At 44.7% G+C, this 16,655-nt stretch overlaps 1 protein-coding gene across 2 annotated transcripts in view; it reads left to right on the top strand.

Annotated features, from left to right (window-relative positions):
- Nucleotides 1-16,655, top strand: part of top3b (DNA topoisomerase III beta) — an 82,239-nt gene that overhangs the window by 14,203 nt on the left and 51,381 nt on the right. For both annotated transcript variants that reach the window (XM_037259464.1, XM_037259463.1), the window contains exons 2-9: nucleotides 2,203-2,334; nucleotides 7,030-7,136; nucleotides 7,224-7,298; nucleotides 7,889-8,082; nucleotides 10,427-10,583; nucleotides 10,661-10,774; nucleotides 11,295-11,385; nucleotides 11,532-11,686. In XM_037259464.1, the coding sequence (XP_037115359.1) occupies nucleotides 2,203-2,334; nucleotides 7,030-7,136; nucleotides 7,224-7,298; nucleotides 7,889-8,082; nucleotides 10,427-10,583; nucleotides 10,661-10,774; nucleotides 11,295-11,385; nucleotides 11,532-11,686 (1,025 nt within the window). The remainder of the gene's footprint in view (nucleotides 1-2,202; nucleotides 2,335-7,029; nucleotides 7,137-7,223; nucleotides 7,299-7,888; nucleotides 8,083-10,426; nucleotides 10,584-10,660; nucleotides 10,775-11,294; nucleotides 11,386-11,531; nucleotides 11,687-16,655) is intronic.

The following is a 16,655-nucleotide window of genomic DNA, read 5'->3' as shown; positions in this document are numbered from 1 at the left end:
AGTGTCTTGACCTGAATTAATTGATCGTCGATAAAAAAAAAATTCTGTGCGGCTTGGCGGCCCGGTACCAAGTGACCCACGGACCGGTACCGGTCCGCGGCCCGGTGGTTGGGGACCACTGCCCTAACCAGCTCAACACAACACAACACGGCGCGTTCTGGCGAGTCCCCAATTTCATGTTGACTTGAACTCAAGATGATGTTGACCGCCAGAATGCGGTTTTTATTATAAGATAAAATTCTGAACATTACAAGCTTGAAATTACAAACCTGAGCATTTGCTTTTGTAGTCTATGCTGTCGGATCTGACTGGGCCAGAGCGGCGTGTTGTGTACAAATCGACTGCCGCCCCCCTACCGCCCCCCTACCGCCCCTTTCTTCCTCACCGCCCCCCCAGATCTTTCCACTGCCCCCAGGGGGGCGGTACCGCCCACTTTGGGAACCACTGGTTTACACTTTGCTGAGGCTCATGGGAGATTGCGAGCTGAGGCTCGTGGGACTTTGCGGATGGCTAATGCTATAACGATAGCTGCTATACGTACCAGGCTATTTCATGTCAAAATAGGCTGCTCTGTTAATGTTTCGAGTAAATCTACGGATCGATATGGAAGGGAAACATAGGTAAGTAGTACCAATGCGTTAGATCGAACTTTAGTCAGTTCCGATCATTTTATAGGAGATCGTTTGAGAAACGCGATTGTTTACACTTTGCTGAGGCTCATGGGAGATTGCGAGCTGAGGATCGTGGGACTTTGCGGATGGCTAATGCTATAACGATAGCTGCTATACGTACCAGGCTATTTCATGTCAAAATAGGCTGCTCTGTTAATGTTTCGAGTAAATCTACGGATCGATATGGAAGGGAAACATAAGTAAGTAGTACCAATGCGTTAGATCGAACTTTAGTCAGTTCCGATCATTTTATAGGAGATCGTTTGAGAAACGCGATTGTTTACAGAGGGCTCGTTGGTTATTGGCTAGTGGATGCATACCGTAACCCTAGTCAACCTCAGTTTGTTGCAGTATAGCTTCTATTTTATGCGCCTTATAATCCGGTGCGCCTTATATATGGACAAAGTTTTAAAATGGGCCGTTCATTGAAGGTGCGCCTTATAATCCGGTGCGCCTTTTAGGGCGGAAAATACGGTACACACATTTTTACAACATAAGTATGGTTGTGTCGTGATTACCATCTAAAAACCATAATTAAAAAAACAACAACAATAAAAAAACATATTTTTCCATTTTCACGCATTTTTGCAAAAATTCCAAGGAGCCGCTAGGGGGTACTAAAGAGCCGCATGCGGCTCTGGAGCCGTGGGTTGCCGACCCCTGGCCTAACGTCATTTGTGTTTTAATATGGAACACAAAGCAGGCATTACAGAACTGACAGGCAATGACCGGGCGTTAAACAACATCCTTGTGGGGGCTGCACAGGTGCGTTCCATTTGGTCAACCCTATTGGAAGGTGGAGTTGCATAGAAGGACGCGCAGACAGCAGCACAGCCAAAGCTCCCCAGGAGGAGCGGCAGCAGGCAGGAGTCGACATCCCAAATACACCACAGCGGAGCACATCCTTGCGTTCGTGAACGAGCAGAGGACGAAGTGTACTGTAGCTCCCTCTTTAGCTTCCTTAGCTGACCAGTGACCACCATGCCTCCCACGGCGCTGCTTTCTTCGCAAAGGGATAGTGACAAGCAAAAAGCTCCGCTGGGATGCCAGCCAGAAACCTGGGCAATGTCTCCTATTCAGTCGTCGAGGTGCAATCAAATAACAATTGGCGATTGTACACTACCAGAGTGTCCATCAGTAATGCACCTAATGGTAAAAATAGCATATAACGCCGAAATATCACACGGTTCTCAAAACGTTTGCGATCTTGCTGGACGGTACGTTGTCTTGCATGATAATTATTTAACTTCTCTGCCTTTTGGATGCGCTACCCGCCAATATCAAATTTCCTGTTTTGTCATTGCTTACAGTGCTTACTAATTGCCATTTTTGACATCGTTTTGATCAAGTTTTTGAAACACCTACTTGGATTTATCCTGTCCAACAATTTGATTTACTTGATGCTTTTTATGTTCTTTCTGAAACCCGGTTTGTAGATGCAACCACATAAATTATCCATGGTAATCATCATAAGGTCATGCATTCTTGATCAATACACCAATGCCTGTTTTTTCTCCTTTTTTATGTTTAGGAAATTGTACGAGTCGGAAGGGGCTCAATGCATCATGTTTTGTGCATGAATTCACTGGAATCTTCCAGGGCCAATCTGTACATTATAAGATGACTTCTGTTTGTGGACATGTGATGAGTCTGGATTTCATTGGTGGGTATTATTTGCATTCTATCATTCTAATCCTTATATATTTTTTGTTATTTGATGCCCATTTAATCTTTAAATGTTTTAATAGTGTAAACACCTACTTGTTTCAAATAAATTTGTGTTGTATTGGTAGCATAGTGTTATTTTTGTATCATGCTGCCGGAAATGCGGACCAAACTCTGGCATTGATGGTACAGGGACCGAACCGCCCTTATCAGTTGGATCGGCACTCCGTACTCCCGAAGCACCCTCCACAGAACATCCCGAGGGACACTTTCTCCAAGTCCACAAAACACATGTGGACTGGTTGAGCGAACTCCCATGCCCCCTCGAGGATCCTGCTGAGGGTATAGAGCTGGTCCACTGTTCCACGGCCAGGACGAAAACCACACTGCTCCTCCTTAATCCGAGGTTCGACCTCCCGACGGACCCTCCTCTCCAGCACCCCTGAATAGACCTTACCAGGGAGGCTGAGGAGTGTGATTCCTCTGTAGTTGGAACGCACCCTCCAGTCCCCCTTCTTAAGAGGCGAACCACCACCTAAGTCTGCCAATCCAGAGGCACCGTCCCCGATGTCCACGCAATGCTGTAGAGGCGCGTCAGCCAGGACAGCCCCACAACATCCAGAGCCTTTAAGAACTCCGGGCGGATCTCATCCTCATCCTTGCCTCTGAGGAGTTTTTTAACTACTTCAGTGACTTCGACCCCAGAGATTGCTTCCACAATGGAAGTCTTGTCGGTGGAATTGAGGAAGTCTTTGAAGTATTCTCCCCACCGACTCACGACGTCCCGAGTCGAGCTCGGCAGCACGCCATCTTAACTGTAAACAGTGTTGACAGCGTACTGCTTCCCCTCCTGAGACGCCGGATGGTGGAGCAGAATTTCCTCTAAGTCGTCCGGAAGTCATTCTCCATGGCCTCGCAAAACTCCTCCCATGCCCGGGTTTTTGCCTCAGCAACCGTCGAAGCCGCATTCCGCTTGGCCATCCGGTACCTGTCGGCTGCCTCCGGAATCACACAGGCCAAAACGGCCCAATAGGACTCCTTCTTCAGCTTGACGGCATCCCTTACTGCCAGCGGGTTCGGGGGTTGCCGCCACGATAGGCACCGACTACCTTACGGCCACAGCTCTGGTCGGCTGCCTCAACAATGGAGGCACGGAACAGGGTCCTCTTGGACTCAATGTCCCCCGCCTCCTCCTGGATGTGGGAAAAGCTCTTCCTGACAGGGGATTCTGCTAGACGTTCCCAGCAGACCCTCACAATACGTTTGGGTCTGCCAGGTCGGACCAGCATCTTCCCCCCCCCATTAGAGCCATGATCAGTTGACAGCTCCACCCCTCTCTTCACCCGAGTGTCCAAAACATGCGCCCGCAAATCCGATGACACGACTACAAAGTCGATCATCAAACTGCGGCCTAGGGTGTCCTGGTGCCAAGTGCACATATGGACACCCTTATGCTTGAACATGGTGTTCATTATGGACAATCCGTGTTGAGCACAGAAGTCCAATAATAGAACACCGCTCGGATTCAGATCAGGGGGGCCATTCCTCCCAATCACGCCCTTCCGGGTCTCACTGTCATTGCCCATTGAAGTCACCCAGCAGAACGATGGAGTCCCCAGAAGGAGGGCTCTCCAGCACTTCTTCCAAGGACTCAAAAAAGGGTGGGTACTCTGAGCTGCCGTTTGGTGCATAGACACAAACAGTCAGGACCCGTCCCCCCACCCGAAGGCGGAGGGAGGCTACCCTCTCGCTCACCGGGGTGAACCCCAATGTGCAGTCGCCCAGCCGGGGGGCAATAAGTATACCCACACCTGCTCGACGCCTCTCACCGTGGACAACTCCAGAGTGAAAGAGAGTCCAGCCCCTCTCAAGAGGACTTGTACCAGAACCCAAACTGTGTTTGGAGGCAAGTCCAACTTTGTCTTGTCTGAACTTTTCTGCCTCGCACACCAGCTCGGGCTCCTTTCCAGCCAGAGAGGTGACATTCCATGTCCCAAGAGCCAGCTTCTGCAGCCGGGGATCGGACCGCCAAGATCCCCGCCTTTGGCTGCCGCTCAGCTCACTTTGCACCCGACCCCTTTGCTCCTCCCACAGGTGGTGAGCCCATGGAAAGGGGGACCCACGTTTTCTTTTCGGGCTGTGCCCGGCTGGGCCCATGGGCAAAGGCCCGGCCACCAGACGCTCGCCTTCGAGTCCCAACTCCAGGCCTTGCTTGAGAGGAGGGCCCCGGTGACCCGTGTCCGGGCGAGGGAATATGAAATCCATTTATTGTAGTCATCATAAGGGGTTCTTGTGAGCCGTGCTTTTTTCTGGCCCTTCATCTAGGACCCTTTTGCCATGGGTGACCCTGCCAGGGGCATAAAGCCCTAGACAACTTGGCTCCTAGGATCATTAGGACACACGCAAACCCCTCCACCACGACTCATGGAGGGGACACACATGCTAGTATGACTCCAGCAAATCCTCGTTGATGTTTTCGTTTTGTCACCACAAAGGAATACAAAACATCATCATTTTGTAATGGTATAATAACTTCATGGTAGCAGGTGACTTCCATTGAATGTGTTTAATTATAATTGAATCTGAACATGATCTACTTTCGCGTCCCCAAAGTTATGGTGTCATTCAATTTTTTACATGTTGATTTAAATTTCCCTTCCTTAACCCTCAATATTTTAGATCTTTTAGATATTTTTCCATATAAAATATTTCTTCTACTAATCCCAGCCATTGCTTCTTCGTTGGTGCATCAGTTTTAAACCATACCCTTTTATGGCTTTATTTGCTGGCTACCAGCAGTACTTTCATCAAGTATATATCACATCCCTTTATATTTTCCTGATCGAAGTTACCTAGATTCATCACCAAACCCATCTTTGGTATTTCATAGCCAATTATCTTCAATTTTGTCAAAACTCCATACAAATATGCTTTCAGTTTTTGAGGCTTGCCTTTTTAAAAGACAATATTTCCTCCCCGTACAGCGGATTATTAGGGTCACCACATAATTAAAACTAAAAATTAAGTAAAATTAATTAAATAAAACACTAACTAAAAATGATTAAAATAGATTTACAGCTATAGGCAAGGGAAGTGAAGCAGCTCCAAGCTGAACTGGCATCACAACAGCGATTCTTCATGCGGGGCTGCGAGTCAAAAGTAAATATTACTAAAGCAAGCTACGAAGTGGCCATGTTAATACTGTTGATGTTATGAACCTGTAGACATGACACAAACTATTACTCTCTGAAAGATATTGTAAATGACAAGAGCAAAATTCACTTGTTCTAAGTTTTAATAATAACAGACAAATGTGCATGACTTATAACTCCTGTTTAAAATGTTCATGAGGCAAAAATAATTTTAAACTCATGTAAATTTAAGGTATTTCATACAGTTTTTCAATGTTATCTGACTCTTCAGATATGAATGAAAGGCAGAATTTGTGTTTTTCACATCTGCCTGGGTGGCTTATATTGGGTTATTTTGTAATTTGAAAAATAAAGACAATTGTGACAATGAAATGTGTTTTACGAAAGTGTGTATTTGCATGAAATTTTTTTAGTTAAAAATGTCCGAAAAAAACAATTGGCCCCCGGGCCCCTTCACTTTTTTTTTTAAATCTGGCCCTCCTTGCAAAAAGTTTTGACACCCCTGCCCTAACCAGTGTTAAAGTACCATTTGCTAAAGTGTTAAATGTTCAACTCCCATGGTGTGTTGTAGCCACCAAATGTCAGTGCAGTAATAATGACACTATTGAGTGTTCTGATTAACACTGATTGTTCATACCAACACTATACAGTGTGGGGAAAAGCGCAACCTTAAATAAAACACATGACAAAATTTCACATAAACCCACTTTTGTTTTATTAAAGCCATTTCAAACAGCTTCTATAAAACAGTAGTATGACACAATGTTATGTTTTTTATCGTTTTCATGCATAAACTGCCCATCATGATGGCAATAATACAATCAGGTCATACACACCAATAACAGCGAGCAAATCCTCATCGATTCTAAATGCATTCAGGTAATCGAAATCCATTGTAATTCCATCCACCCATCCATCCATCCATCATCCATCCATCCATCCATCCATCCATCCATCCATCCATCCATCCATCCATCCATCCATCCATCCATCCATCCATCCATCCATCCATCCATCCATCCATCCATCCATCCATCCATCATCTGAACCGCTCCTCCTCATTTGCCTTATCCACATTGTTTCTGAATGTTGAGGATTCATTTTCAGTACCCACACATACAGACATTTCCTTCTGGCATTTAATTCCTTAATTTTTCATTCACAAAGTATTGGCAACACTACATATCTCCTTGTCTAGATAAAGTAGCATCTCTGTGCATGCATGTTGTCTTCATTGTTACACTGACAACTGGCTGGTTGGCCAAAGATTTCATCGTGTACACGCCTTAATCACCTGATGTTGAGTGGTTGGTTCAGATGTTGGTTGATGTTGCTTCAGATGTTGAGTGGTCTTGAAGAGTCTTTGGGCTACCTTCAAAATTACATACTTGTAGCAGCAAAATAGAAGAATATGAACACAAAACAATTCACATAACATAACGAAGTCCATTTCCTCTTGGCCTACATGGTCATTCTTCCTTTAACGAGAACAACAGTCTTTTAGGTATTATAGCATTAACTGAAAATTCTTCTTTTTTAAGCTAAGTACAACAACTGGGATAAGGTGGACCCTGCAGAGCTTTTCAGCAAAGCCCCAACAGAAAAAAAGGAGGTCAACCACAAGCTCAACATGGTGAAATTCCTCCAAGTATGTTCAATGCATGTCTGATGCTGCTCTTAAATCAGAGTGTTTATTGCACTTTGTATCTGACACTTTTCTATCTTCTTTTATTAGGTTGAAGCCAGAGGCTGTGACTACTTGGTTTTATGGTTGGACTGTGATAGAGAAGGCGAGAACATCTGTTTTGAGGTCAGAACAGTTCATTCCACATCATTTGCGTTTTTGCGTATTCTTTCATGTTGTATGTTAGCAGCTATGGAGTACAATGTATATGTTGTTGTAAAACACTAGAACAGGTGAGAGCTACTTCTTGGGTACTGATTTATGCGAAGGGCTACATGTTTTGCCAGTGTTTACATGATGAAGCTCTATTGTACAATATTCCAGGGCAGTGTGGCTCAATGGTAGTCTCGATGGTCATCTCCAGGTTTGTAGGTCTGAACCCTGACAACCATGTCAAAGTATCCGTGAGCGAGACACTGAACCCTAATTTGCTCCCTGTGGACCTGTGTATTTTTAATATTTTAAATGTAGATTTTCATTTAGAATTTCAGTTACAAGACTGTGGATATATTTCTTAAGTTGATGATGTCGAGTGGCACTCTATAGCCCTGTGTTCAATTGCTATTCAGACATGAGAATGAAATTGTTGGTACCCCTCTGGTAAAGATAGAAAAAGCCACACCATAAAACAAAAGTAATAATACATAAAAAAAATGAAAATGAATCAATGAAAATCAGGGGCTATTTTTTTAATTATGGTCTAATCTTTTTCCAAGGTTATGGAGTCTGTACAGCCAGTGATGAAAGGGGCCGTTCTGGAGCAGACAGTTTATCGTGCCAAATTCAGCTCAATTACCGACACTGATATCTGGAAAGCTATGAATAGCCTTGGGGAGCCGAACCGCAATGAAGCCCTTTCAGTGGATGCACGCCAGGAACTGGATTTACGCATTGGCTGCGCCTTCACTCGGTACATTCTCTTCAGAATCCTTCAGATTACAGTAAAGGCATCAAACATGTTTTAACTACGGACAGGTAACTAAAACCATTAAATACCTGTACAGTGGAGCCTCGGTTTTCGAACGTCCCGGTTCTCGAACAAATCGGTATTCGAACAAAAAATTCGAGATTTTTTTTGCTTCGGATGTCGGACGAAATTCGGTTGTCGAACCTCGCGAGATGAGCCGAGAGGACCCGCATGCCAACTGACTCCGTTCGTTATTACATTCTCGTTACTCTGAGGATTGCATCAACTCCAATCATGCTTCCAAAGGAAGCAAGTGGGAGCAGTAAAGCCATCCTAAAACACAAAGACGCTCTTAAAACAATGCGACAGTGAGCGCCCAGCGCGCTGCGGTTGCGCAATCGGCCCAAATTAAGCTCCTTGCGCACTAAATTTCACTTAAATTTTGGAAAGTACATCAGGACATTAAAAATATTTTATAAATTTCAGCGACGGCTCTGTCACAATAATGCGACCAGAGCGGTGTAGTTGTGCGGTCGGCGACGCGCTACGGTTGCGCGTTCGGCGGCGCGCTGCGGTTGCGCGATCGGACCAAATTAAGCTCCCTGCGCACTGAGGTCCACTTAAATTTTAGAAAGTACGTCAGGACTTTAAAAATATTTTCTAAATTTCAGCGACGGCTCTATCACAATAATGCGACCAGCGCGGTGCAGTTGCGCTGTCGGCGACGCGCTACGGTTGCGCGATAGTTGCGCGATCAGACAAAAATGCGCAAAAGAAAAAATGCTTAAAAAAGGTGTATTTTTATTTATTTTTTAAATTAGGATTAATTTTTTTTTTCATTATTTGCAATAGGAAAACATGATTCGGAATTCTAACCTCTGTAACAAGCATAAGCAAGAAAACATAAACACAGTATCATTGTATGTATCACTTACTAGGGATCATTTTCAATGATAAATTCATCAAGTCCCTGTAATGTATGTTTGTTTACACAGCATCCACAGTCATTGCAATCTTTCTTTGGTGTGATATAGTCATCACTTTTGACATGCCTAATGTGTTGTATTTGTACCTGTGTTACGGTAAAGGACACGGACCTTGATACTGCAGACTTTAAACATTGAATAACGTAAGGTGTAAATAAGCATAACAATACCAGAACAGCAAACACAGATTACAGATTTTAACAGCCGCTGCCACCAGATAACCAGAGGTTAACTATGAGAAATCCCACTGTTGTGGGACTCTGTCTTCTGAGAGGGAGAGGTTGCTGCCATGTCACTATGTGCAACTAACTGTTCTTTTCCTGTACTTGGCCAACGGTGTGTGTGGTTTGGTCCTCTTGTACCAGTTGTCCTGCTGTTATCTCTCTTCTGCTCCTTCAGAATACAACAAAGGACAGCTTGGGTTGGTACAGATCACGTGTCATTATCTCCTAGTATGTAGGTGCAACAGGAAGTCCTAATAATGTGGCATACGCCACCTAGTGCTGCAGTCACCAAGTTCAGGACCATCCTGTTTTGTAATACCATTAGTCTAGTAGCCTGAATCGCTCTATTTTGTCCATCATTGACCTGCAGAGAGAGGTTCAGAAAAGATTGAAAACAATAGTTCAGTGTTTCTATGTAGTGCTTGTTTTCCAACTCCGATCCAAGGAAATACTTTATGGCTGTCTGGGACATTCAAACACCAGATGGGAGGTAGTGAGGGGGTAGTCAGCAAGACTTGGAATGGTTCCTCCCACCGTGGGCTGGCCCAGTTTTTCTTTTTGATGACTTTAATGTGGTAGACTCAGTCTCCAGGCTTGATTGGATTGTCGACCTGTGAGGGAGAAAGATCAGAGGGCAGTAGACTTGCATTTGACACATCTTTCTGTTTTAGCATTTTGATCTTGTAATCTGCTAAGGTCTGTTCTTCATCTGCTTTTTGCATACCTGCAGTGAACACAGGTAGTCTATATGGTATCCCATGGATGATTCTAAAGGGTGTCAACCCTTCTGAAGTGGGGGTGATTCTCATTTAGAGTTTCACAGTCCAGGTCAGTTTTAAGCTGAAGCGTATGTTGTCCTGAAAAATGTGACGTAAAGCATTTCTTTTTATGCCCAAAGAGTAACAGCAAAAATAGAAACATTGTGACCTAGGTTGTCATAATTCATGCATGAAAGGGTTCATACATTATCTGTAACACTAATCTGACATGGATTGTATCCTTGAATTACATGACTTCCTATACATCTAAATAGTGTGCTTATGAATACAATTGTTTTTGTTCTTTTAGTCTGAGGATAATAGTTGAATACAGTATATGAAGTTTAAGCCTCCTTTCTGAATGCCAAATTGTTTTTAGGTTCCAAACCAAATATTTCCAAGGAAAGTATGGAAATCTGGACTCTTCTTTAATATCATTTGGACCCTGCCAGACTCCAACTCTTGGCTTCTGTGTAGAACGTCATGACAAAATCCAGTCCTTTAAACCAGAGAGCTACTGGATTATACATGCGAAGGTACACCAAATGTGAACCTTTATTATCAGTAAATATGGTGGTAGTACAGTATATTGAGAAGCATTTTCTTTTGCCAGGTGTTCAAAGGGAAGGATAAGCCATTGACTCTTGATTGGAACCGGGTTAAGGTCTTTGACAAGGAGGTGGGCCAAATGTTTGTAAACCTGGCCAAGACATCCAAGGAAGCCCAGGCAAGTACAAACACACACAATTCCTTTAAAATGGGTGCTTTCTGGTGAATGTTTGCCACTTTTCCACTGTATGCTTAGAAAATATTCCAAGTACGGCTGTCAATTTAACATGTTAAATTAATTACTACTTAATAACTACATATTTCAGCTGTGGTGCAAATCTAACCAAATTATTTGTTTTTAACAAACAAAAAAATTAAAGTGGTAAAACACACGTTTTACTAACTAACATGCACACACACAACTAAAACCTCTTTATTTTGGAACATGAAATAAAGGGAAAAGATTTCATCTTAAACAGTGGTATCCATGTTTCCTCCAATATTTATTTTGTCTTTGATTTGACATTGCTTTATTAGTCCCACACAGGGAAATTCCAGTATAGACCAGCCAACAGCAGTTCGAAAACAATGGAGCTGCTGTGAGAGGCTGCTGCTCATCCAGGAGTGGAAGTTGTGGTATAACTTTGTACATGTCAGGGTACATCTTTGATACTCTCTAATCTGCACCCCCAATATAGGTGGAGTCGGTGACTAAGAAGGAGAAGAGTAAGCAGAGACCCCTGGCTTTAAATACCGTAGAGATGTTGAGAGTGGCAAGCTCTTCTCTAGGTATGTTACACCAATTTAGCCTACGAATAAAGTAGCCCTGTTTAAACAAAATTGTAACATATGTAAAACAATGTATAATATTTTATTCTTGTCTTTACTGTTACATGTGTGGTCTTAGATATCTATATATATTTTTTATGTCTCAGGTATGGGTCCTCAGCATACTATGCAGATTGCTGAACGTTTGTACACACAGGGTTACATCAGCTATCCTCGGACAGAAACGACCCACTATCCAGAAAACTTTGACTTGAAAGGAACGCTTAAGCAGCACACCAACTGTCGTTTGTGGGGAGAGGAGGTGAGAGATTATGGCCTTATGACGGCGGTCGATAAGGCCGGGGTCGCGGTGTTACCATGAACACTTTTCATTATTAAGTTATACAGACAGAAGGCGTATCTAATAAATCAAGCAATGCACTTTTTGCATGCACCTCTGTTGCAGACATTGGTGGTGGGCCCCCAATGTGTGGTCTCTGTGGCATCGTAGCGTGTATGCTTCAAAATGCAACAGTGTTAGGGAGGAGAGCCAGGGGCTCTGAACAGAAATTTTGTATTACAATTAATACATATTCTAGACATAAAATAAGACGACGACTACATTAAAAAACACCGGAATATGCTAACGTCTGACGTCAGCCATGACAAAGAAATTGATGTTAAAAAACAAAATTAATAGCAGTAATGTTATTTGCTTATTTTTGCACTATTTCGCACCACAGCGTACAGAATACAGAGTTCTACACAATAATAGGACTCAAAATGATTTACATTTAATTTAACTTTGCTGAGGGACTGGTTTTCTTCTTCCAAACCGCTTATCCTCATGAGGATCACGGCGTGGTGGAGCCGATCCCAGCAGTCTTAGTACTAGGCGAGGTACAACCTGAAATGACAGCCAACTGGAGGGCACACAGACAAACAACCATTCACACACACAGCCACATCTACGGACAATTTAGAGTGGACAACCGGCCTACCATGCAGGCTCTTGTAATGTGGGAGTAAGCTGAAGTTCCCAGAGAAAATCCATGCGGCCACAGGGAGAATATGCAAACTCTACTGGAAGGCTGGAGCCAGAATCGAACCCTGCATCTCTGAACTGTGAGGTGGACGTGCTAATTAGCGTGGCACCGTGGTGCTGACTCTTTGTGTTGTTAAATATATTTCATTACCGTAATTTTCTAACTATAAGTCGCGGTTTTTTTCATAGTTTGGGTGGGGGGGCGACTTATAATAAGGAGCGACTTATGTTTTTTTTCAAAAGTTTTAAAAAAAACCAAAGTGAAACCGCGATAAACGAACCGCGATGTAGCAAGGGATTACTGTAATCTGAATTTCAAGTGACGTCAGCAGCGCGACGTGGCGTGGCGCGGCGGTTGTTTACAAAAAGGACAAAGATTGATCGCGGGATGACGAAGATGACGAAGGGCCCCGCGTACTACCGGCATCATTAGCGGCTTTGTTTCTAAGTGACACGGAGGACGAAGAGTTTGAAGGATTTAAGGATTTGGAGTGACACAGAAGGTTTGAAAAACTATTATGGCTTTTACGCACACCCGGTCCTACTCTATGGAGCTCTCTTTCACCTCCGTGGATTGAAGTCGGGGGCCGGCGCTCGGCCGGGTGGCTGTCCAGGGACGGTGGATGGGGCTCGGACATGACTTTTACGCACGCCTGGTCCTACTCTACGGAGCTGCGACTTATGCTCCGGAGCGACTTATATATGGTTTTTTTCAGGTTATTGTGCATTTTATGGCTAATGCGACCTATATTCCGGAGCGACTTTTAGTCCGAAAATTACGGTACATATAAACATTGTAAGCAGCAGTTTTTTCGGACTAAAAGTCGCTCCAGAATTTAGGTCGCATTAGCCATAAAATGCACAATAACGTGAAAAAAAACATATATGTCGCTCCGGAGTATAAGTCGCATTTTGGGGGACATTTATTCGACAAAATCCAACACCAAGAACAGACATGGACGAGCAACAGGCTAAGCGATGGGTAAGCTAACGTGACATAAACACAAACGAAGAGCTGAGAACGAGCCTGACGTAACATTCAGAGGAGAATGACGAAGAAAGCTCAGTTACAGTCTCCATCAATTCTGAGGTCTTACTCTGCGTACTACTCTTTTTAATGCTTTGGTTTCCCTGGTTACAAAGGCGTTGCTACACTAAAGGGAGGGGGGTTTGGAGCTGTAGCAACGCTGCCCATCTAAAGAATGTAGTGTGGTGTGACCCGGCATTAAATTGTCGACCCGTGACCCCAGCACTGGAATTGCAGAGTTTTTTCTCAACCGGTTGGCTTCTTCATGGTTGGCTGACTCGTCCTTGACTGTGATCAGATAACTTGAAGCACGTTGAATGCCGCTTTCCTGTGGAACAATGCAACTAAAACTTTGCTAAGTTTATCTTCTTGGTAAACTAACACAACACACAATAATAATGAGTAAATAACCCTAAACACTTCAACACACATTAAGTACCGTATTTTTCGGACTATAAGTCACGTTTTTCTTAAAGATTTGGGTGGGGAGGCGACTTATACTCAGGAGCGATTTATATGTGAATTCTTTCCCAAATTTTTACTTGATCATTAACACTTTACTTACTAGTATAGTTGATCACTTCACATGTTATTTTCACTTCAAACCGCATGAGGGCGCACCATACCTGTGGAATAATTGGAGCCTCACTGACAATGAGTTCCATTCACTGACTTCCGAAGTCGGGAGATTTAATGATTTGGAGTGACACAGATTATTCGATAAACTTGTTATTTATGTTATAGTTATTTGATATATGGGGGCGGGGGGGGGGGGGGGTAAGAGCGATCCAGGGCGCTTGCGTGTGTTGGCTCACATGATGAGCTCTTGATTTCTGAAATAAAGAGCCGGTTACCAAACCCACGTCTTGCCTGGTACTTTGGTAATGCTACAATATAGTTATATACGTTGATCTGAGGAATAATTGGAGCCGCCAACTGACAACGAGGCTGACGTCAGCGGCGCATGTAGGTCCGGAATCGACAGCTGTTTTTTTTTTTTTTTCGTTTTTTTTTTTTTTTTGACACAGAGGATAAATATTTCGGTGGATTTATTGATTTGGAATGACACGGATGGTTCGATAAAATTGTTGTTTATATTACATTTATTTGATATGTCTAGTCTGACGTCCGCGGCGCACGTAGTCTTTCCGGCGTCAACAGCTTTTTTTTTCTTTCTTTTTTTCAAGTGACACGGAAGACGAAGATTCTGATGGATTTATTGATTTGGAGTGACACGGATGGTTCGATAAAATTGTTGTTTATATTGTTGTTATTTCATATATAGTTTATTAATTTGAACTGCAACGTTTACATAAAGGAGGACACACTCGATCGATGGCTGGATTTGGAGTGACACAGATGGTTTGATAAAAGTGTTTTTTATGTTATAGTTATTTGAATAACTGTTATTGTCACATCAGGCCCGTTCTCAGCTTCTCGTTTGTGTTTATGTCACGTTAGCATACCGTATCGTTTAGCCTGTTGTTGCTCGTTCATGTCTGATCTTGGTGTTGGATTTTGTGGAATAAATTTCCCCCAAAATGCGACTAATACTCCGGAGCGACTTATATATGTTTTTTTTCACTTTAATCTGCATTTTATGGCTGATGCGACGTATATTCCGGAGCGACTTTTAGTCCGAAAAATACGGTAAATGTGAGGCAACTTGTATGCAGTTCCTTAAACAAACATTGAGTAAATATGGGATAACTTATCTTCCCATGGGCTCACCACCTGTGGGAGGGGCCAAAGGGGTCGGCTGCAGTGTAAGCTGGGCGGCGGCCAAAGGCAGGGACCTTGGCGGTCTGATCCCCAGCTGCAGAGGCTGGCTCTTGGGACATGGAATGTCACCTCTCTGGCTGGAAAGGAGCCCGAGCTGGTGTGCGAGGCAGAAAAGTTCAGACAAGACAAAGTTGGACTTGCCTCCAAACACAGTTTGGGTTCTGGTACAAGTCCTCTTGAGAGGGGCTGGACTCTCTTTCACTCTGGAGTTGTCCACGGTGAGAGGCGTCGAGCAGGTGTGGGTATACTTATTGCCCCCCGGCTGGGCGACTGCACATTGGGGTTCACCCCGGTGAACGAGAGGGTAGCCTCCCTCCGCCTTCGGGTGGGGGGACGGGTCCTGACTGTTTGTGTCTATGCACCAAACGGCAGCTCAGAGTACCCACCCTTCTTGGAGTCCCTGGAGGAAGTGCTGGAGAGCGCTCCTTCTGGGGACTCCATCGTTCTACTGGGTGACTTCAATGCTCACGTGGGCAATGACAGTGAGACCTGGAAGGGCGTGATTGGGAGGAACGGCGGCCCCGATCTGAACCTGAGCGGTGTTCTATTATTGGACTTCTGTGCTCGACACGGATTTTCTATAATGAACACCATGTTCAAACATAAGGGTGTCCATGTGCGCACTTGGCACCAGGACACCCTCGGACGCAGTTCAATGATCGACTTTGTAGTCGTGTCATCGGATTTGCGGCCGCATGTTTTGGACACTCGGGCGAAGAGAGGGGTGGAGCTGTCAACTGATCATGTCTCCAATGGGGGGGGGAAGATGCTGGTCCGACCTGGCAGACCCAAACATATTGTGAGGGTCTGCTGGGAACGTCTAGCAGAATCCCCTGTCAGGAAGAGCTTTTCCCACATCCAGGAGGAGGCGGGGGACATTGAGTCCAAGAGGACCCTGTTCCGTGCCTCCATTGTTGAGGCAGCCGACCAGAGCTGTGGCCGTAAGGTAGTCGGTGCCTATCGTGGCGTCAACCCCCGAACCCGCTGGTGGACACCGGCAGTAAGGGATGCCGTCAAGCTGAAGAAGGAGTCCTATTGGGCCGTTTTTGCCTGCGGGACTCCGGAGGCAGCTGACAGGTACCGGATGGCCAAGCGGAACGCGGCTTCGGCGGTTGCTGAGGCAAAAACCCGGGCGTGGGAGGAGTTTGGCGAGGCCATGGAGAATGACTTCCGGACGGCTTCGAGGAAATTCTGGTCCACCATCTGGCGTCTCAGGAGGGGGAAGCAGTGCAACGTCAACACTGTTTACAGTGGGGATGGCGTGCTGCTGACCTCGACTCGGGACGTCGTGAGTCGGTGGGGAGGATACTTCGAAGACCTCCTCAATTCCACCTACACGCCTTCCATTGTGGAAGCAGGGCCTGGGGACTCTGAGGCGGACTCTCCAATCTCTGGGGTCGAAGTCACTGAGGTAGTTAAAAAACTCCTCTGTGGCAA

This window comes from Syngnathus acus, chromosome 9, assembly GCF_901709675.1.
Source record: "Syngnathus acus chromosome 9, fSynAcu1.2, whole genome shotgun sequence".
In the NCBI taxonomy this organism is placed as follows: domain Eukaryota; kingdom Metazoa; phylum Chordata; class Actinopteri; order Syngnathiformes; family Syngnathidae; genus Syngnathus; species Syngnathus acus.
This window is presented reverse-complemented; position numbering and strand designations above follow the sequence as displayed.